General features: G+C 47.2%; 1 protein-coding gene across 1 annotated transcript; it reads right to left on the bottom strand.

Moving 5' to 3' along the window:
• Positions 1-784: 784 nt before the first annotated feature.
• Positions 785-6,746, bottom strand: CYTL1 (cytokine like 1). The gene is made up of 4 exons (XM_060247284.1): positions 6,598-6,746; positions 6,434-6,478; positions 3,904-4,032; positions 785-907 (listed from the first exon to the last, which is right to left on the bottom strand). The coding sequence occupies exons 1-4, from the start codon at positions 6,739-6,741 to the stop codon at positions 824-826; spliced, it is 402 nt and encodes a 133-aa protein (XP_060103267.1). The 5' UTR covers positions 6,742-6,746; the 3' UTR covers positions 785-823.
• Between the last annotated feature and the right edge of the window lie 16,184 nt (positions 6,747-22,930).

Here is a 22,930-nt window from a genome sequence, read left to right as displayed (position 1 = left end):
CCTCTCTCTTGCTACCTTCTGCATCACAGCTTGCTTTGCAAGGCTTGCTCAATCACACAGGGGCTACAGAGCAAAACCTCTATTTTCTCCATTGGCTGAGGCTCCTCCCTTGGGGAGGAAGGGGGAAGGCAGAGCTTGTTTTGCCAGGCTCTCTCAATCACATAGCAGAGCTACTGAGCCAAACCTCTCTTCCTTCTAGTGTCTGAGGCTCCCCCTCCCCAGTCCCCTGGGGAAGGAAGGAAAGAGCCACAGCTTTCTTTGCCCAGGTCCCTGGATTCCATGAGAGAAATACAAAGAAAGCACCTTTAAGACCAGAGAGTCCTAATGTTTTAAGTTTTAAAAAAAATACATTTGTGTTTGTCTGTATCGTTTATAAAGTTTATGTCTCTGCTACCTAATCTTAAATAGGTCCACAAGTGGCCCAGCCCAACCCAACATGGCCCGGCCCAACAAGGTCTCATTTATGTTAGATCTGGCCTTCATAACAAATGAGTTCGACACCCCTGATCTAGACTTTGAGTGCCTTCACAATATCTAGTTTGTTTGATACACACAGAGTAATTTCAAGAGTACCAACAACTCCTTTCTTCTACTAATACTTCGTTTCTAGCTAAACTTCTAGCTAAATCAGCTATAGTTTTTAAAATGCCATATAAAGAGTAGTTCAGAAGGTGTGTAAGGCACACATTTCATTTCCTGGCATCCTGAGAAATGTGGTGCTGGGGATCATGTTCTGAAAGCATGAAGGCGGTTCTCCTTTCATCTGACAGCATTCTGGACTGCTTGGTCTCTTTCCAAACATTTCCTGGGCTAGGCAGGAATCCTACTTCTGAATGGCTGAAGGATTGGTAGGGGAAAGCACTGGAATTTCCAGAGCATTGCAGTCTTCACTAAGAAAGACCAAGTCCTAGGGAAAGGAGAGAAATCACTGGGTTATAAGCAGAAGCCACAAAAATGCTCCAAGGGAGGGAAAAGACACAAGGGGGCCCAATCCACTGGGAAGGTTTCTTGTGCATTGAGATGAATGGAATCTGTGTGAGAGCAAAGTTGTGCTTCTGCACAGCCCACACTTATGACTGTGTGGCTCATGTATGAGAGGATTGTGCAGTTGCATCCCCCCCCTGAAAATTAAGGTTGCCAACCTCCAGTTGGTGGCTGAAGATCTCCTGGGATTACAACTGATCTCCAGAAATCAGTTCACCTGGAAAAAAATTATGCTTTGGAAGGTGGACTGTGTGGCATTATGCCCCATTGATGTCCCTCCCTCTGAACTCCACCTTCCTCGGGCTCCACCCCCAAAATATCCAGGTATTTCACAAGCCAGAGCTGGCCACCCTACCTGAAAACAGAGGTGCTCAACTGATACATTCTCAGGGCAGAGCCAGTCTCCAGACAATAATCTGAGCCCTGAAACATTTCCATTTACTGCCTTATTCTTATTCCTTCAGAGAAAAATCATGGACAAAAACAATGACTGTGATTTAGAAACATGTATCCCTCTGTGGATGAATGCTCTGAGCCAAAAAACAGAAAATATCCAGGCTGCATTTCTGCGACAACTTTTAGGAATCCCCAACTGTGTTCCTTATTTTGTAATCTGTTCAGAAACAGGCCAATCTCTCATTGAAACAAAAGCTTGGACTCTTAACTTTTAAATATTGGCTACGGATATTTTATAGGGCTGAACCAGCTAGCTTGCTCAACTATCTAAAAAGAGACCCTTATAATGCTGCTTGGCAAGATGGAATCATATCGAAGCTCAAACACATGGGAATTGCAATTGACGACCTATTTTTATCTGATGAATCTTATAATTTTAGATTTATCTAGCAGAGAATCTTAGATCTAGAATCTCATAAACTGTGTCCTGTCCAATTTTATACCTGCTCTCCTGCCTCACTTGGACTTGATCAATGGCCAGGAAAATGGCCAAATATTTATCTGAACTAGATAACCCGCAACATTGGAAAGCTTTTATAGGATGAATGGATCTCCCTCCAATATTCTCTATGAGAGATTTCTTCAAGTCCCCTTTAGCGAGAGACATTGACTCTGCAAGTCAAACTTGCCAGATTCCATCCAGCATATTTTATTGAACTGCCAACTGTATACTAATCTCCGGAAGGTTCTGTGAGATAGTCTTTCCTTACCATCCTACATTCAAGAAAATAGGATTGATTGCCGTTTCCTAATAAATGACAACATAATCGATATCACAAAAGCTGTTGCCAAATTCTTGGCTGAAATTGTTAAAAATTATTCTAAGCAGGTTTTATTGTGATCTTAATCTTAGTTTAGTCTTTTATGCTTTGAGCAGACATATCTGATTGTTGTTTGGTTGACAAGTCTCTATATATCTCTTTTCATTATGCCAATAAAAGTGTGATTGGATTGGATTTAGAAACATAATCTTGACAAAAACTGCATCAGGAGCTGGAGGCTGGATCTGGCTCAAGTGGAACCACTTGGCCAATCACTTTTCTCCAAAACTGACTGCCTTCTGCAATATGTCAAAATGGCCACAAGATGAGAGCCTCTTCTAGAGCACAAGGATTCCACAGGACAAAAAATGGTATCTGTCAGATCCATGGACAGCAACCAATAACAATGTTCAAAGTCTTTTTACGCGGGGGCCCACACACAGCACAGTCTCTCAACTGATGTCAGCCAGTTTGTCAATTGTCAGAAATTGTCTTTATGTATGCCAGGTTTCCCCACCAGCTGTGGAGTAGAATGCCACTGAGCTGACTCTCCCAAATAGCCATTTTTCCAGAGAAACTGATCTCTGTCTTCTGGGACTTGCCTCTAAATGTAGGAGGTCTCCAGGCCCCAGCTGGAGGTTGGCATTCCTAGCAGAGATATGTTCCTTCCTGTTTCTGCCTTTCCTTTATGCACATCTCTGTGTGTTTTCATTTATTCTTTCTTTTTTGGGTGGTGGAAGCCTAACAACTGTCATTTTTCAAAGGAGACGGATCTTTCATGGAGGGAGGGGGAGAGAATGAAAGGCACTTTCCTAAAATTGCAAGTATGAGGCAGTGGCCTAGTTGGTAGGGCTGCCAGCTCTGGGTTGAGAAATACCAGGAGATTTGGAGAGGGTGAGTTTGGGGAGGAGAAGGATCTCAGAATGGTGCAATGCCACACACTTTGCCCTCCAAAGCCACCATAGGGGAATTGATCTCTTAGTCTGGAGATCAATCGCAAAAGTGGGAGATCTCCAGGCATCAACCGGAGGTTGGCAGCTCCACTAGTTGGTGGAACTAGCAGTAGAGTGCTGAAGAGTTTCCAGGCCTCCCTTCCTGAGTGCCCCTCTGGGCTACTCTGACTGCCTGGCATTCCCAGTTGTTCTTGGTTAATTATGACTCCTTCCATCAGTCCAAGGTAAACTGGCCTGCTGGCTTGGGGGTGGGGGTGTGGGATCTTGTTCTCTTTAGCCAGAGCGAGTCCATTTTGTGGATTTCAATAAGGAAGGCTGAGTACAGTGGGGTATTTAAGCATGCACGTTGATTCAAGTTCACTGGAGTCAAGAGAATGAAAAACACTTCTCTTTCCTTAGATCCTGTCCACCATAACTGCTTAACTGGTTGCCTTGAGGAACACTTGTGTCTTCTTGGCTGCACTCTGAAACTCTTGTTCTATTTTCTCAAAGCTCATCTGTTGATAAACACATTAATCCATGCAGTGTTTCTCTGCCACTTTGCCTCATTGCTCAAAGCCGAAAGAGAAGGATTGGCCTTATACACTTACAGTCACATTGTCAGCTCCAGATATCTATAAGCCAAACAGCAATGACATGGTGAGAGGGGACAAGTGTGTGTTCGTGGATTACTACAACCTGACCCGGTTCTGCTGGGATCACTCTACTGGAACCTGAAATAACAGAGCTAAGACAAGAAGGAGGCCTACCCTTCTGCAGAAGGAGGTCATGATGGTGTACAGGCTCCGGGCTTTATCCTTCAGAGCAGTCACTTGAGGCACTCGCCGGCATTGGGGGTATGCTACAAACTCTCTCAGTTTTGCCAGTACACAGTAATTCTGCAGTGAGAATGGGCAAAAACATTAATAATGTTTTGTGGATAGAGGAGGATCACCAGCTCCAGGGCTGGAAAATTCCTGGAGATTGGAAATGCTGGGAAGTTTGGGAAGAAGGAGAAGGAGGAGGAGGAGGAAGAGGAGGAAGAGGAGGAGGAGATTGGATTTATACCCCACTTTTCACTCAAAATCTGAGTGGTTTATAATCTCCTTTCCCTTCCCCTCCCCACAACAGGTACCATGTGAGGTAGGTGGGGCTGAGAGAGCCCTTTTGAGAACTGCTCTTGGGAGAACAGCTTTGAAAAAACTTGTGACTGACCCAAAGTCACACTAGCTGCTGCAAGTGGAGGAGTGAGGAATCAAACCCAGTTCTCCCAGATAAGAGTCCATACACTTAACCACTATACCAAACTGACCTCTGCAGGACTGTATATGGAGAGTGCTTTAGTTGGCACTACCCTGCAAATGAAAAAACATTTAACTCCTATTTTAATTTTAGTTTGGGTAAAAATAATTTGTAACTCTCTCAGAGCTGTTCTGCTCAAGAGCAGTTATGGGACAGCTCTCTCAGCTCCACCTACCTCACAGGGTATCTGTTGTGGGGAGGGGAAGGGAAGGGAAGGGAAGGGAAAGGAGATTGTAAACTGCTCTGAGACTCCAAGAGAAAAGCAGGATATAATTCCAGTCTCCTCCTCCTCTGTCTTTTTAAAAATGAAAGCCCACATTACAAAATATGCTGCACTAAATTGGGCCAGAGTGGATTTTTGCAGAAGCAATTCATGCAACTCACTCAGTGTTGCTCCAATCTGCCTCATAGTGAAATTAAACAGGTTTAAGTCCTACTACATTTCAACCATTAAGGATTCAAAGTGTGTAACAGTGCCTGAATTGTGACCAGATAGAAAAGAAAGCAATTTCTGACCCAGTGGTAACCAAGCAACCTGTGTTCTTCTATTGTTTGTTTCCCTTCGAAAGGAATAAGCAGCATCTCCAAGGACAATCACAACCAACTGCTGCTTGCAGATTTCTATAGCAGAAAAGCTTCCAATGATGAATCAGTAAATTAATAAGAAGTCTACTTGCCATTCAAAGACAGCCACTAGCAGTTCCTCTTCTAAAGCCAATGAAAGATGCCATTGCATTTAACTGGCTGGCTGACACCAACATAAAGTGAGCTGAAAACTCTGTTACTGTCCCTTTCCCTATTCTGTTCAACACTCTCTGTTTGCATGGCGTGCTTTAATTACTGCCCAATTAAAGGCATTATGCACTTCATTACAATAAGAGAGATTTAAATATGTCATTGAGACTCCTGCTACAAACAGGCGGGGCTTAACTCTGGCTAGGTTGTCCCTCTTGCTGATTTCTAACTGGTGATGCAGAAGCACTGATATAAAACCTCCAGAAACAGTCTGCGAAGTCCAGAATATACACTGAGCCTTGCTGGGTCAGATGCTAGACTTAAAGACCCTCTTTGTGTTTCCTGCAGGTCTACAAGGCAAATGCCTCCCCTTTCTGGTATTCCAAGGAAACAAAATTTCTGAACATGGAGATCTACTAACATGGCTAGTTGCCATTAACAGATACACAGTCCATGCATTTTCCAAATCCTTTTCCAAATCCACCTAAGCTAGTGGCTGTCATTACTTCTTGTGACTGTGAGTTCCACAAGTTCCAGTTCTCCTTATGTGTGGTCTGAAGAATCTCTTTGTTTTTTTGCCCTGAACAGAGTACCAATCACTTTTATGGGCTGTTGGAAAGAACAAACTTTCCATCTGCTGACTGCCTTCGTACTTTTCATGCCCTCTCCACTGCTCTGGTGGCCTTTCCCAAGTGGTCTCACCAGCAGCATTCCCTCTAAGCTGAATTAGTGTGAGCTAGCTCACAATTTTTTAGTCTCTGGTTCACACATTTTTGTCTTAGCTCAGGAAAAATGGCCCCAGAGCAATTTACGCAGCAGCTTGCAACTTTAATGCCAGTAGGTCAAAAAGCAGAGTTTTTGCTCACAAGACTCCACAGCTTAGAGGGAGACTTGCTCACCAGAATGATACAAAAACAGCACACGCCTCATGATCGTGTTCTGAAACATCCCCTACCCTTTCTGCATTAGCCCAGTGGTCTTGCAGCCTTGCACCCCCCACCTTTCTGTTTGCTCTGCAGGAAAGGCAAAGGGCATGGCGCGGCACGGCAGTTGCTGCAGCTGCTGACTTCCACGTCGCATCCCTGCTGCTCTTGCCCAGCTCAGAGCCACACCCCGGATTCCAAGGGAGGCCACCCGCCAGAGAACGGCCTAAAGACATACTGCTCTTGTTACTTCCAGGAAATGTTTCCAGCCCCTTTTCTTAGACCAAACATTTTTCTCCCCTGAGCCAAACCTCGGAGAGGTTCAGCACAACAAACTCACATGTATGTCCAGATACAGCCTGGGCAGGGTCTTCACACATGGCTCCTGTAGTCAAAACAAAGAGCATTAGACAGGTTTTTGCCAAAAAGATTTTTACACTCCTTATTTCTACCTCTATAGAGAAATGATTGTTATAATTTTTTTTAAAAAAGAACACCCCTCACCACCATTTGGGATTTCTGTAGATTCATGTAACTTTCTGTGATTTCCTTCCCCAAAGACAACACCCTCGAGTAGCAGGTCGGAGGGGCGGAGCTGCTGAGCAGAAAGGCCCCAAGTAGCACAGTGAGCCCCAGCAGCTGCTTCATGTTGGTGGAAGAAGGGGCAGCAAATGACCTCATTGAAGGGAATGCTTGGTAAATTCACCTTCCTGCTCAGCCCTCAGCTTAAATAGGCTTCAGTGTGAATGGAGGGGAACACCCTCTGGGGGTGGTCGAGAGAGCTGCTGCCTGCCAGTTTAAATTTCCTGCCGAGCTGTGAGCCAAAACTGCAAGCATTTTTTTAACCCTAAGGCAAAGCAAAAAGGAGAGAATATTACCAAACAAACATCACTGGAACACTTTCTGCCCCAGAGAAAAAGCCGGAGCAAACATCTTACAAAACACAGATGCTTCCTTGCTTCAAGGGGGGTGTCAACAGGGGCTCCACATCCACAAGGGTCTCCCCTCAGAGCCTTGCCTCGATCCTCAGGCCTAGACAAACTGCTGGGCTGTGTCCCTTTTTCCTGCCCTGGGCAGTTAATTCTAAACTCCAGTTCAGCTCTCCCCCATTGTAATTTCCCTTTGAAGCTTCTCTGTTTTGAGAACTGCCACTTGTAGGTCAGTTATGGAATGATCTAAAAGAAGGGAAGTGTCAAGCATACTATTTCTGTGATTTAAATCAATATAGGTATTGGAAGCCATTTCCTCTCTGCCTCAAAATTCTTCACTCATAGCTGCATTTCAAAGCTTGCTTCCCCACCCCCCTTTCTTTTCTCTCCTTTCTTTCTCACTCCTGGGTAGAAGATTTAGAATATGCAAGTAACCTTGATGCTAGAAGAAAGGTGCCTCCCCCAAGCAGTTCCCATTCATACATCTTATTGGAAAGACAGGGATGTCTGGGAACCGGGAGAAGTTGTAGCAACATAATGGTAGTTGATAGTACCCTTTGAACATCTGTTGCAATTCACATGTATGTTATGGTTTGAAGCTATTTTTCCTATTGCCTTTGAAGTAGCCTTTAAGAATCTATACCATGTGAAACTTTGTATCACTTCCAAGGTATCACACCTTGGGCAAGTACCGGATTATCAATAAAACGAGTCTTTGTATCAAACAATTGCTTGGTTATTCAAAATACCGATGCTTGACAGGAAGCTTCAAGGGGAGATTGCTGAGCCTGGGTTCATTCACAAGTATGGAACAATGGACCACTCAGGGCTGAATAGGGACACAGTATTCTTATCCCACTCCAGATACTAATTTTCTGCCCCCCAACATTTTCCCCCTGCTTTAATCAAGCTGATTACAATGTTCATTGTATTTCTGCATCCTGAATTCCTATTTTGCAACCCCCCCCCCCAAACCCACCTTCTGATTGGGATGCAAGAACTGGGATATATTCCAACTTGTATCTGACAAAGGGAACTTTGAATCACAAGAGCTTTTTCCCTGGAAATCTTGTTGGTATCTAAGGGGCTCCTGGACTCGAATCCAGCTGTTCTACTGCAGACCAACATGGCTCCCCTCTGAAAGGATCTGTTTAGGAAATGCTGTTGCCTCTCTAGAGTTCCTTTCTCCCCTAATGGTGACGCTTTTCACGGGTGCTTCCCCCCAGGTGCAAGAAACTCTTCTGCATCATCAGGGGAAGGGATCTTGTGGCAGGGGAAGGTGCTGGCATTTGGAGAACCGATTCCTGCCTGGGATCCAGCCCTCCCAGTTCCACACCAGCCAGTTCTTGCTTCTGCTTTATGAAAGCACACACATCCCACAGATTTGAACAAGATGCAAATTTCAGTCACAACAGTGCTGAGAATCAAAATAAAGCACCCCTGTCATTTTGCAAAGGAGCCAATCCTGGTGCACAGTTTCATTATTTATCAGTTTTATTAATTCCTCCAGATACTTAGCCAGGAGTGAAGCGCAGGGATTTTATATTCATGATCCAGAGAACAAGAAAGGGCTCAAAGTCTTCTGGGCTGCAGGGGCACATAGCCAGCAAGCAGCCATTGTCACAGAGTGAAGAGCAAGGTCTGCTCAAGGGGTGTGACTAGTGTCAAGTTGGAAGGGAGATTTTTTGTTACTCCTTCTGCTGCCCAAGGGTCCCATATCCAAATGATCTCTGGAGGGTCAGCGAAACAGGGAAACGGATGCAAATCCCACAATAGGTCACTATCTGAAAAGTCCCCTCCCCCTCCTCCTGTTTCAGTGGGGAGGGGGGGAGTTGTTCACTTTCCTTGTGACATTGCCCTGAATATGGCACTTCTCCCTTTGTTGGAGGGTGCCTGTATCAGGCCTATTATGCACGGGGGTTTCCCCTCACTTTCACCATGCATGTCTGTTGGGCTTCCTTTGTCATTCTGCATTGATTTTCCTCCCTTCAGTGCTCAGTTAGCTTTCTGGTTCTGTTTCTCCGGGTTTTCTGAGAGTGCTTTTGTGCCAATGTCTTCCCCTCATTTTGCTTCCAAGCTTAATTCAAAAGCATACACTTTGCCCCTTTGCTGCCCCTTGAAGCTCACTCCCCTGCCCACATCAAGGTCATTATGCCCACTCAGACCTTTGGGCATCCTCCCCCCTTCGTTGGTGAACAGTATCCATTTTCCCATCATCATTTTCAAAAATTTTTTTACAAACACCATGAATCTAGTGATCTGAGACTATCACTAGTCTAGTGATATGAGACTATCTCAGATCACTGAATAATTTTTTAAGGGGAAGGTTTAAAAGGAGCTGCATGAGGTTTAGTTCTCTGCTGGTATCAACTTGAAAGGGAGATTGGGGAGGATGCAAATGGCAGGGACCCCAGTGCAAAAAAAAATATTTCAACATCAGTCCCCCCACCCCACTGCCTTCACCTGAGTTCCTTTCTATTTCATTTCATTCAATGAAATAATGCTAACATGCATGCACAAAACCAGGACCACAAGGATTTAAATGTAAGGTGCTTGCTAGACACTACTATGCAGCTGCTATAGGGCAAAAAGGGGGGAAAAAACCTTTGGACACCCCCCCCCCCACATGTCACAAGTGATGTTCCACCTGATTTAGAAAACGGCATTTTTTACTGTAGCTACGGAATAAGTACACTGGAGGAAACAGAATGGTGTGTAAGGAGGGCACAGAATCCAAAGTCAAGATTAGAGGCTCCATGCTCTGAAACACTGCAGTCAAGGGCATGGATTTTCCCATTTCCAGGGGAGGGAGGCTGGGCTGGAGGTGTTACTGTGCCACGTCCTTAGAATGTGTGTGCTTAATGGGCCTCTGTCCCAGGAAGACTGTGGAAGGGAGTCATGGGCTCTCACTGAGTGGAAATGAATCACTGGCTTCTTCAATCCCCAAAGTACCTTGTATCTAAAGCAGCAAAATGATTTGTAAGCCCTTCTAAATGAACTCGGTGGGACTTTGAGGAAGCCTTGGCATCATGCAGAATGTCTGCTTGAAATGGCAGTTTAGTTTTCATCCATCCCCAAAACAAACACAATCAACTATCCTGAGGGTTTCCCTCGAACTGCCTGAAAAGGTTGGTGATGGAGCAGAGGGGCAGGCCTTTCCTTTTTGTTGCCTTAGCAAGACAGACTTAGTCTTCAGCAAGTCAACAAGCAAATGTCAGCTGCACACTATAAACATTGCAAATATTCATGTCACAAGGAAAAAAATTGTTTCACATAAGTGTTCATTATGAATTCTAAGTTCACCAACCTGACCATGATATAAAGCAGGAGTCAAGTGGCACCTTTAAGACCAACCCATTTTTATTGAGAACATCAGCTTTCGTGCGCTCTTAAGCACACTTCATCAGACGAGGCATCCAGCACAGTGAGCAAAGCTATACATAGCTGAGCAGAGCCATACATAGCTGGTAGGCAGTGGCCCAGAATGCAACATGGTACAGAACCAATGACAGTGAAGTAAAATTACCTGTAGGCAGTGGTTTAGAATGTAAAATGGTACAATGACAGAATAGTAAAATTAACAAATTGAGCAAACCTTTGATCTGAGTAGCATGAGCATGCGAAAGCAACAAAATAGCAGTATGCAGTAAAATTAACAAATTGAGCAAACCTTTGATCTGAGTAGCATGAGCATACGAAAGCAACAAAACAGTAGTATGTCAAAATGTGAGATTGACTGTCAATGACAATGGAAGATGGGGTCAATATATGTAATGGGATAAGCAACCAAAGTCCCTGTTTGAGTGTGTCAATACAGCTAAAAGAGAAATACATTGGATAGTGATGTTTTTGTCCACCTAATTTACTTTTTAATGTAAACATAATTCTAGTTGGCCATAGGAAAAAGGAATACAATAAAATATAGTGAAAATGGGTACAGCATATGTAATGAGATATACAGCCAATATCCCTATTTTGAGTATGTCAATACAAATAATTATACTGATACACAGTTCTAAAAGAGAAACACATTGGAATACTGTGGATATATAGCTATACTCACTGAGAGTGGGTTTAGCATCTGTAATGAGATAAAAAAAACCAATATCCCTGTTCAGTCTTGGGGAGGTGTTTGTTTCAAGTTTCATAATAATTTGTAATTCACAGTTTCTCTCCCCATTCTGTTCTTGAAGTTCCTTTGTAGTCTTTGCTCACTGTGCTGGATTCCTCGTCTGATGAAGTGTGCTTAAGAGCACAAGAAAGCTTACGTTCTGAATAAAAATTGGTTGGTCTTAAAGGTGTACTTGACTCCTGTTTTGTTCAACTGCTTCAGACCAACATGGCTGCCTGCTTGGATCGATCTGACCATGATATGTAAATGTTACAGAGTGCATGGGTTGGGTCAGGTCTCCATCCTGTGTAACAGCCAGATATGAGTTTCAGGTGCACTTCCTTCCTGTAAGGACAGAGCACCTGACTCAAATCAGGACTGTGCTATATGTGAAGAAGGGGATTTGACCTGCTGTGCCTAGTTTTAAAGCCTCCAGATGGCACTTGGAGCTCTTCTGCTATTACAATTATTCTCTAGACAGCCAATTCCTCTGGAGAAAATGGCAGTCTTGGAGGGGGGGGACTGTGTGGCATTACGCCCTGACGAGGTCTCCCTTCAAACCCAGCTCTCCCCAGGCTCCACCTCCAACATCTCCAGGTACTTCCAGGTATTTCCCAAGCCAGAACTGCAACTCTGTCTATTTTTCATATCTGAAATGGTGAGCCAGAGGCTCAATATTTGGCCTCTTTGGCCACATTTGTCAAGCATCGGTATTTCGAATAAACAAGCAATTGTTTGATACAGAGACTTGTTTTATTGATAACTTTGATGATAGAAGTAAAGGAGCCACCTCATTTTATTGATAATCTGTTGTTGGCTCAAGGTTGGATACATTGAGAGTGATACAGCGCTTCACACAGCATAGTGTTTTAAGGGCTACTTCAAAGGCAATAGAAAAGATAGCTTCAAGTCATAACATACAGATGTGAATTACTACAGATATGCAAAAATACTATTTGCTACTATTAGGTGGTTATAACTTCCCTGGTTCCCAGACATTCTTGCCTCTCTTGATAAGCGGTATGAATGGGAACTATTCGGGGGAGGCGCCTCTTTTACTTCTATCTTCAAAGTTACTAGCATTCCTGCATTTGCTACCCAGAGAAAGGCGAGAAAAGGGAGGGAGGAGTAGGCTTTGAAATGCATCTATGGGAAAGAAGAGATTTTAGAACAGAGAGAGAAGAATTGAACCCCAATAAATGTATTGATTTAATACACGGAAATAGCATGCTTGACAACATTGACCTCCTTGATAGGCCAAATAGTCCCCCTTTGGCCATTTCAGGTGAGGAAAATGGCACAGCAGAGGGAAACCATAGAGTCATAGAGTTGGAAGGGGCCATATAGGCCATCTAGTCCCTGCCGTCTGCTCAATGCAGGATCAGCCTAGAGCATCCCTGACCAGTGTTCATCCAGCCACTGCTTAAAGACTGCCAGTGGGGGGAACTCACCACCATGTCCCTTGGTAGCTGATTCCACTGTTGAACAACTCTTACTGTAAAAAAGTTGTTTCTAATATCCAGTCAATACCTTCCCGCTCTTAATTTAAACCCATTATTACCTCTCCACTGCTGTCAACAGGAACAGCTCCCAGCCCTCCTCTAAGTGACAGCCCTTCAAATACTTCAAGAGACTGAGCCTGTCCCTCCCCCCCTCAACCTCCTTTTCTCCAAACTTCTCCTTCAGCCTTTCCTCCTAGGGCTCAGTCTCCAGGCCCTTGGTCATTCTTGTTGCTCTCCTCTGCACCCGCTCCATTCTGTCCACATCCTTCTTGAAGTGAGGCCTCCAGAACTGCGCACAATACTCCAGGTGTGGCCTGACCAATGCAGTGTACAGTGGAACTATGACATCTTGCGATCTGGAAGTTATGCCTTTGTTGATACACCCCAAGATGGCATTTGCCTTTTTTGTCACTGCATCACACTGGCTGCTTGTATTTAACTTATGGTCCACCCATACCCCAAGATCTTGTTCACACACACTGCTACTCAGAAGCATATCTCCCATCTGGTATGGATGGTCCTCATTTCTGTCACCTAGATGTAGAACTCAGCACTTACCTTGTGAAATTGCATCTTGTTCACTTCTGCCCACTTTTCCAGCATGTTCAGATCTTGTTGAATTCTAACTTTATCTTCTTGTGTATTTGCTGCTCCTCTCAGTTTGGTGTCATCTGCAAATTTATGTTTATGTTTATTTGATTTATATACTGCCTCCCCACCAAAGCAGGAGTAGCCCCTCCACACCCTCATCCAGATCACTGATAAAATATTAAAAAGTACAGGGCCCAAAACTGAGCCCTGTGTCACCCCTACTAGACGCCTGCCTCCATTCAGATGTAATGCCATTGCCAACTTCTCTCTGAGTGTGGTTCTCCAGCCAGTTCCCTCTCCACCTAACTATCCTAGAGCCCCTCCTCGAAGCATGCAATGACACCAATATGAATTGGGCACCAGCTGCAGGGGAACTGAGGAGAGCCCAGAAGTCACATCTGACTGTTTAGAGAGGTGTGGATACCAGGCCCAGTCCATATCGTCTGTAATGTATGGAAGTCCAAATGATGAAGAGCTGCATTTTACACCACAGTGTTCGTTCCAGAAGGAAATAGAATGGTGGGGCTGAGTAGAAAGTGAATCATCATGGCTTGGAAGGATTCTAGCTGAAGGCCGTGATCAGTATTTGGAGTGTGAATCAGAGCTCTTTGCACATCACAGTTTAAAGATGTTGATCTACAGATGTTTTTTCTTAAGGTAATCTAAACAAATATGAATATGACAGAGAGATGCTGGTGAAATATATGTTAACAGATGGGTTTACTTGTCAGTCAGCCTGGATTGACTGCAGCTCCCTTTTAAGAATATGCCTGGTGACAAAGGCAAATTTGTTGCTATGTGATGTGTAAAGGTTATCTGGAGATACTCGAAGTGTGTACTGATGAACGTTTGGAGGGAGTGGGTGGGGCTGCTCCTCCTCTTCTCTTCTCACCCATGAACATTATGTCTGAAAGGTCCCCCAATCTCAGCAGAGCCAGAAAATTTATTGCAGAGGTGGGTGGAGAGTAACTCATTGGGTAGGTAGTACAGTTGGTCATGTGATAGGTGGACCCTTAAGCAAGAGCTTCAAGCACAGTTATTAGAAATGCCTTCACTGGGGGGAAGACCCTGTTGTTTCATCAATTTCAAATACATTGCTGGACTACAAAGGTTCTGATGAAAAATGCAGATCATGTGAGATTGCTGCTAAGCTACCCTTGCTTTAGAAAGCCAGATGGAACTCTGTTGGCTACTTTCGTTCCCTGGTCCCTATTGAACGAGGAGCTCCATTACTGTCTCCTGCTGATACTGAAGCACACCAGAGAGAGAAGACAAGCATCGTCCTTCTCTGCAAAAGTACCATGTGGTGGTCTGGCACATGATGATATTGTCTGTACCAGTTGATGGTTGTGTGACATGCAATGGCAGAGTCTAGATAGTGGACAGGAGACCTGACTAGGGGGTGTGTGCCACGAGGGTAGAAGGCCATAAGAAAAGAAATACTTGAGACTCTGGAAGGGAGAAGGCAGCAAAAACAGCTTTCCAGCCCCTGGTTTCAATGAACCTGCAGGGCTTTGGTGATGCATAAATGCACCTCTGGGCTGACTGGCTGCGAGCCTCTCCCCTGCCCAAGTTATGATGTCACGCACGGGCTGGCATTTACAACCTATTTGTTTACCTTTCTCGGGAGCACAAAAACAAACTTGAATGGAGAGAGAAAGAGAAGGGTCTCATGATTTAACTTGGTGACATTTTTAAGATGCCTGGGCTTATTTGCTCTTCATTTTCCTGGAAAATGAAAACAAAATATTTTTAAAAATATGAAAGGACTTTCTGTTTGGAGACAAATTCCTTTTGAGTTGGAACAGTTTGGAGACACACCAGACAGATTTCCCTATTATCCCCTTCCAGTGGACAAATTGCATAAGTAAAAATCTGGTTTTTAATGAATGAGCTTATTTAAAAATAGCTCAGTGGCCACAAGAGGCACTTCATGAAATGTGCCACTGATTGCAGTCAAAAAAGGAAAACATCCCCAGACAGAGCAGACAGAGCAGTCTTGTGCACTGAGGAAATGACCCATGGGGGGGCTTGCAGAGGTCTGCGATTCAAATAACAAAAGTGCCTCTTGGAAAGCCAGTTGGCAGCTCTGAGCTCTTTTTGCAAATTTGGGTCTTCCTCATCACACAAAGCTTCAAGCCCAATTGGATTAACTGAATTATTATCTCACAGGTTGACTGAGGGAGGAGGGTAACAAGCGGAAAGAGATTTAGGACTTTTCCGCATTCTCTGTTTCTGTTTCTTCAGGGCTTTTTCCTGTTCCACGCATGTTTTGCTCCCTTTAGTGGCTGATTTGATATTACATAGGTTTATGTCCAGCATAAAAAACCCTGCAGTTTAAATCTTCAAGGAGATATGCTGAGTTAGCACTGAAATGCTGTAGCTAAAACAGTAAATGTGATTTTGGGCTGTATCAACAGAAATATATTGTCAGGATCATGCAAAGTGATGGTATGGGTTTACTCTGCTCTGGTTTGGTGTCTGTTGGAAAAGAAAGTATAGTCCTTAACCCTGGCTGGCTGCATCCACTCTCAGTGTGGCCACAGACTGCAAGGCCTTTGTTGGGCTCAACAATTTACATTGGGAGAAAGTGAGATTGGGTGGTGGGGACATGAAAATGAGAGGTCCGTTAAAATTTCCTTTTGTCCTGTGTGCAGTCCAGAGACAACACTGGCGAGGAATGTGCACTCTGCAAATGTTTATGCTTTTCATTTTGCTGTTACCTAAAATGGTGTTGTACGGGTTCAAAGGGGCAAGCAACTAGCTAATGGATTCAGGTGGGATAGCTGTGTTGGTCTGAAGCAGCAGAACAAAGTTAGATTCCAGTGGCACCTTTAAGACCAATCAAGTTTAATTCTAGATATAAACTTTCATGAGCATGCACACTGTTTTATTTTGATCCAGATGGGTAGCCATGTTCTGAAGCAATAGAATCCGGTGGCACCTTTAAGACCAATGATGTTTTATTCTGAGTATAAGATTTTGTGTGCAAACACACTTCATCAGGTACAGGTGAAACAGAATTTAGAGTCAAGATACATAAGTACAAGGTGATTATAGCTGAGATTGGATGTGAGAGAGGTCAGTGAATGACAGTAAATTAGCAAGCAAATACAAGAGTTAACAAGCAGGTGTGGGAACAAGGTTAAGAACATAAAGAACATAAGAGAAGCCATGTTAGATCAGGCCAATGGCCCATCCAGTCCAACCCTCTGTGTCACATAAGAACATAAGAGAAGCCCTGTTGGATCAGGCCAGTGGCCCATCGAGTCCAACACTCTGTGTCACATAAGAACATAAGGGAAGCCATGTTGGATCAGGCCAATGGCCCCTCCAGTCCAGCACTCTGTGTCACATAAGAACATAAGTGTCAAGTCTGCTGTATTTTTATTAACATGTTTTCTAACTCCGGTTCAGAAGCAAGGGATTCTGGGCTCATACTGAACACGGAATGCTGCTAGCTACCTCTCCCCCCCCCCTCCGCTTAGCTATGCCTTTGTTGTGTAGTCTGCTTTGAAATGCTGATATGTGAACAAGATAGTGGAGCCTTCTCAAGCCGGGTGTCTGTGGGAGTGTGAAGCGCCAAGGCCTTGGCTTGGGAATGAGGGAGTAACATCCTAGTGTGAAAATATACTGCATGGAGTACCCCGCCCGTAGGAATCCTTTGATCTATACCTTAAATGCTTGGTTAATGTCTATGTACCCCAGTCCTTCAATCTCTATCATGGTCTTCAGTTCTGCTTTCAATAAACTAGCAACTTTGTTTCAACCAAAGACTCGTTATTGAATTCAGCCGACTTGACATTTTGAAGGACTCCCTTTCTTGGGGTTCAACCTTTCTGGCAAATGAAAAGGCGATGACCGATCAGCCTCCGGACAATGGAGAACTCCCAACCAGAGCGGAGGGGGCTGAGACACCCTGGCACATTCATACGGCCAGAAGGACCACGGCCTCCCCCCCCCCCAGTTTCAACTGGTGGTTACTCCCCGGCAATACCAGCCGAGGACCTCGACCACGTTGATGGACCAGGCACCGATCCGCCAAGAGGCGATCATGACCCGCCACACCAAGCGGGTTCAACTGGCCGAAGCCGCGGCTACCAACCCGGGCAAGACGGGCGAGGGAGTCGAGGCGACCGGGGCTCAAGCCCCTAGCAGCGGGAGTGAAGGCACGGAGTGCGGGGCGGAGGATGGAGGGCCGAAGCCCAAGGACCCGCACGATGAGGACTACGAGATGTTTCGATCGATGGTCCGCCGCGAGGTCGACGGGGCGGTGAAGGACCTCAAAGACCAAATGCAGACCCTGACCGCGCAGCTGGGGCGAGCGCTGGGAGTAACCGGGGCCCGCCAGCAACAGCCAGGGCCGGCGGGGCCGCCCCAGCCAACCCCCACCCGTCGCCCCTGCGGCACCCCAAGTGCCGGCGGCGCCCCAAGCGCCGGTGGGCCCCGCCCCGGCCAGGCAACGAGACCTGGGGGGGGGGGCCGGGAGCTGGATGCAACTTTCGACGGGGACCCGGAGGAAGTGAACTACTTTGCAATCCAAGCAAATAGCTACATGTACTATTGGGGAGACCTGTTCCCCGACGAGATGAGCCGAGTTGACTATCTGGGATCGAAACTGCGGGGCGCTGCTAAGAAATGGTACGTGAGCCTGTGTGAGACCAACAGCCCGATCCTGCACTTCGTGAACACGTTCGTACAAGCGCTACTGACCCAGTACGAGGACTCCCTGCAGGAGGCCCGAGCACTATCGGCGCTGCGGAACATGAAGCAGGGGGCCCGATCCATCCGGGAGTATGCCGCAGATTTCCAGGCTAACGCTGCCCGAGCCCGGAACTGGAACGAGGTAATGAAGATCGAGCACTTCACCAACAGGCTGAACCCTAGCATTCTGGACCGGGCGCTCACCCAAGCCAGCCCAGACACGCTAGTGGGGTGGATTCAGCTCGCAGGAGAGGTGGAAACCAACCTGAAGAGAGTGGCAATACTGTGCCAAGCACTGGCAGCCGGCAAAGGAGCACCCAAGACTACCCCCGGGAAGGTCGAGCCTCCCAAAGCCAAGAAACCGCTGGCGGCCGCCCCGGCGGGGCTCCGCCGCTGCTTCCGCTGCGGCGACCCAAACCACCTTGCCTCCAACTGCCCTCAGCCGCCTGCGGGGACTGCCCCGACGCCGGGGATGACCAGGCAAAGCACCCCGGGCCCCAAGAAGCCTACTGGCTGCCCTAAGGATGCGGCGGAAAGCAGCGCGCTGATGGTGCAGGAGGAGCTACAGGAGGAAGAGGTCCGTCTTTCCGCCGAATTGGCCGACCTCACGTGGGAAGAGGAGCCGGCGGGAAACGACTTTGACCTGCTTTAAACGGTGCCAACCAGCAGGTCGATTGGGAGAAGGCACCACTAACGGTGAGAACCATGGGAAAGCTGTACTTTGTGATGGTGAAACTATTGAACCCAAAACTGAAAAGATTCCTACAGATTCGAGCCCTCATAGACTCAGGGTGTAACCGAGAACTAATCTCCCCCAAGGTGGTGGAGGCCCTGGGACTAGAGCGCTCACAGCTTCCCCACCCCATGCTGTTTGAGCAGATGGATGAGTCGGTGATGCGGGGGGGAACCCTGTATGCAGGAGACAGAGCCATGCCCCATGGGGATTGAGGGACATTGGGACATGGAGACTTTTGTCATTGCCCAGGCTTGCGGCTACCCCGTGGTGTTGGGAGTGGGGTGGTTGGAGAAACATGAGCCCTTCATCCACTGGAAAGCGCAAACCATTCGTTTCCCCGACCCCGATTGTAGCGGGCACTCCTGGAGCCCGGCGTGGGGCCCGCGAGCACCCGCCGCCCGGGAAAGGGCGTGCGTCCTGGTAGAAGAGGTGCACCAGGTCCCGAGCGCATACCGAGACCTAATGGAAGTGTTTAGCGAATGGGAAGCCAACCAGTTACCCCCCCCCATCGGAACACAGACTGTGCCATAGAACTGATCCCCGGGGAAAGCCTACCCCGAGCCAAACTCTACCAGATGGGGTGGGCCGAGAAAAAAGAACTGCGCAAGTTCCTAGACTTGAACTTGGAGAGGGGTTTCATTAGGCCAGCAACGGCCCCCCATGCGGCCCCGGTGCTGTTTAGAAAGAAGAAGGACAATACTCTTAGACTTTGCACGGATTTTCGCGGGATAAATGCGATATCAATGTCCAACGCCTACCCCATTTCCCTAATCAAAGACTTGCTGAGCACAGTGGCGGGGGGGGGGGGGAGATCTTCACCAAGCTCAACTTGAGAGATGCGTACTTCCGAGTGCGCATCAAAGAGGGGGATAAGTGGAAGACGGCGTTTAACACTCCGATGGGACAATTTGAGTACTTAGTCATGCCATTCGGTTTGCAGGGGGCGCCTGGGGTGTTCATGAATTTTATAAATGATGTGTTGAGAAAATTTCTGTACAAGGGGGTGGTGGTGTACCTGGATGACATCATTATTTACTCACTGGATGAGCAGTCTCATGTAAAATTGGTGAGGGAGGTGCTGACCACCCTGCTGGAGCACCAACTGTATGCCAAACTATCTAAATGCGAGTTTCACCGCACTGAATTAGACTACCTCAGGTTCTGAGTGTCTAAAGATGGGTTAGCCATGGACCCCGCGAAAGTGCAGGCGGTCGTAGAGTGGCCCCCCCCCCCGAGGACACGTAGACAGCTCCAATCTTTCATCGGATTCGCAAATTTTTACAGAGGATTCATTGAGGGGTTCGCCCAGATCGCCCTGCCCCTGACGGACCTCCTAAAGAAAAAAGGGGAGGACGCGAAGTGACCCGGGGCGAAGCTAAACTGGACGCCCGCTTGCCAGGAGGCTTTCGACCGGCTCAAGCAACTGTTCACTAGCGAGCCGGTCCTGAGCCACCCGTACGAGCTCAAGGGCTTCGTGGTCCAATGCGACGCCTCCGATGTCGCCGTAGGAGCCATACTCATGCAGAGGGATGGGGAAGGGAAGTTGCGACCCTGTGCCTATATCTAGAGAAAATTCTCAGACGAGCAGATAAATTGGTCAGTGTGGGACAAGGAAGCTTTCGTGGTCATGTTTGCGCTAAAAACCTGGAGATCGTGGCTAGAGGGGGCTAGAGTGCCATTCGAGATATGGACGGACCACAAAAACCTCGAGGCACTGACTGGGAAAAGGAAACTAAGTGAGAAGCAAATCAGGTGGGCGGGGTTCTTTTCCAAGTTCGATTTCACTCTGAAACACATCCCAGGGACCCGGAACTTCTTAGCCGATGCCCTGTCCAGGCTCCCACAACACGAGAGCCAGAGGGAAGAGGTGGTTGACTCGTTAATATCCCCCACGCAAGTGGAGGCCATGGTCACTTCCCGCTCACAGTAAAGGAGAGAGCTGGACGAGCTCAGCCATGAGCGCATCGCCTTGGAGACCGAAAGGGAGGGAGGTGGGTGGCCCGAGGGGGTGCAGAAAGGAAAAGACGGTCTGTGGTATAAGAGGGAGAAACTATACATCCCGATGACGCTGAGAAAAGAAATCTTACAACTATGCCATTCATCTAAATTGGCCGGGCACTTTGGCTATGTGAAAACCTTGCACTTAGTAAACCGGCAGCTTTGGTGGCCGTCCCTCCGAAAGGACGTGTCGGAATTCGTAACCAGCTGCCCGGTATGCATAAATGCGAAAAAGAGAGGGGGGGAGCCCCCAGGCCTGCTGCAACCACTAGAAACGGCCAAACGCCCCTGGGCCATTGTGTCTATGGACTTTATAGTAGAGCTTCCTTCTTCACGAGGGAAGACAGTCATTTTAGTGGTAGTAGACACATTTTCCAAGCAGGCTCATTTCATCCCCTGTGCTCAACTACCCACCGCCAAGAAACTGGCCACCCTATTCTTTGATCACGTGGCCAAACACCACTCAATTCCAGACAAAGTTATTAGTGACCGGGGGCCTCAGTTTGTTGCCACCTTTTGGCGGGAGTTCTGCAAACTGTTAGGAATGGAGCAGGGGTTAAGCTCAGCGTACCACCCCCAGACGGACGGACAGACGGAGGGAGTGAACGGGGTGCTGGAACAGTATTTGCGGTGCTTTGTGAGTCAACGCCAATCCGACTGGGTAGACCTCCTCCCCTTTGCAGAATATGCCTATAACAACAGTGCTCACAGTTCCACTAAAGCCTCCCCCTTCTCCACAGTGTTTGAGTATGAGGGAAAACCGATCCCGATGCTGCCGGGGTGGGGGGGGAAGGTCCAGGGACAGGCTCTGCCTTCGAGCAGTGGTGGCAGGGACCTAGCCAGTGCTGGCCATCTATCCAGGAGAACTTAAAAGCAGCAAAAGAGGCTTACAAGAGGCAATATGACAAGTCTCATGTGCCAGTCTGGGAACTAAAAGTTGGGGACTCAGTATACCTGTCAACGAAAAATCTACCCCTCTCCCAACCATCCAGGAAGCTGGCTTTTAAATTCGTGGGTCCCTTTAAGATCAAGCGAGTAATTAACCCAGTAACTGTGGAATTAGATTTGCCTCCGGCCCTTGGTAAAGTCCACCCTGTGTTTCATTGCAGCTTACTTCGGCCAAGCCCGAACTCGACCGATTGGCACCAGTCAGAATCAACGAAACACAGTTCCGAAACACAGAGCCATAATTGGGGGCAACCTCGAGCCCGCGCCGTAGGGGGGGCTTAGGGGGGGCAGTATGTCATGTCTGCTGTATTTTTATTAACATGTTTTCTAACTCCGGTTCAGAAGCAAGGGATTCTGGGCTCATACTGAACACCGAATGCTGCTAGCTACCTCTCCGCCCCCCCCCCCCTCCGCTTAGCTATGCCTTTGTTGTGTAGTCTGCTTTGAAATGCTGATATGTGAACAAGATTGTGGAGCCTTCTCAAGCCGGGTGTCTGTGGGAGTGTGAGGCGCCAAGGCCTTGGCTTGGGAACGAGGGAGTAACATCCTAGTGTGAAAATATACTGCATGGAGTACCCCGCCCGTAGGAATCCTTTGATCTATACCTTAAATGCTTGGTTAATGTCTATGTACCCCAGTCCTTCAATCTCTATCATGGTCTTCAGTTCTGCTTTCAATAAACTAGCAACTTTGTTTCAACCAAAGACTCGTTATTGAATTCAGCCGACTTCACAATAAGAGAAGCTCTGTTGGATCAGGCCAGTGGCCCATCCAGTCCAACACTCTGTGTCACATAAGAACATAAGAGAAGCCATGTTGGATCAGGCCAATGGCCCATCCAGTCCAACGCTCTGTGCCACATAAGAGAAGCCATGTTGGATCAGGCCAGTGGCCCCTCCAGTCCAACCCTCTGTGTCACATAAGAACATAAGGGAAGCCCTGTTGGATCAGGCCAGTGGCCCATCCAGTCCAACGCTCTGTGTCACATAAGAACATAAGGGAAGCCATGTTGGATCAGGCCAGTGGCCCCTCCAGTCCAACACTCTGTGCCACATAAGAGAAGCCATGTTGGATCAGGCCAGTGGCCCCTCCAGTCCAACCCTCTGTGTCACATAAGAACATAAGAGAAGCCATGTTAGATCAGGCCAGTGGCCCCTCCAGTCCAACGCTCTGTGTCACATAAGAACATAAGGGAAGCCATGTTGGATCAGGCCAATGGCCCCTCCAGTCCAACGCTCTGTGTCACATAAGAACATAAGGGAAGCCATGTTGGATCAGGCCAATGGCCCCTCCAGTCCAACACTCTGTGCCACATAAG

The sequence above is a fragment of the Heteronotia binoei genome, chromosome 9 (genome assembly GCF_032191835.1).
Source record: "Heteronotia binoei isolate CCM8104 ecotype False Entrance Well chromosome 9, APGP_CSIRO_Hbin_v1, whole genome shotgun sequence".
Lineage (NCBI taxonomy): Eukaryota > Metazoa > Chordata > Lepidosauria > Squamata > Gekkonidae > Heteronotia > Heteronotia binoei.
This window is presented reverse-complemented; position numbering and strand designations above follow the sequence as displayed.

Bases quoted from the DNA above. Each gene is read 5' to 3' on its own strand.
- CYTL1 (XM_060247284.1), bottom strand. From the start codon at position 6,741: ATGAAGCAGCTGCTGGGGCTCACTGTGCTACTTGGGGCCTTTCTGCTC. The intron at 6,479-6,597 runs GTGAGGGGTGTT...TTTTGACTACAG, and splicing joins TACAGAAATCCCAAATGGTG to GAGCCATGTGTGAAGACCCT. The intron at 4,033-6,433 runs GTGAGTTTGTTG...TTCTCACTGCAG, and splicing joins GGCTGTATCTGGACATACAT to AATTACTGTGTACTGGCAAA.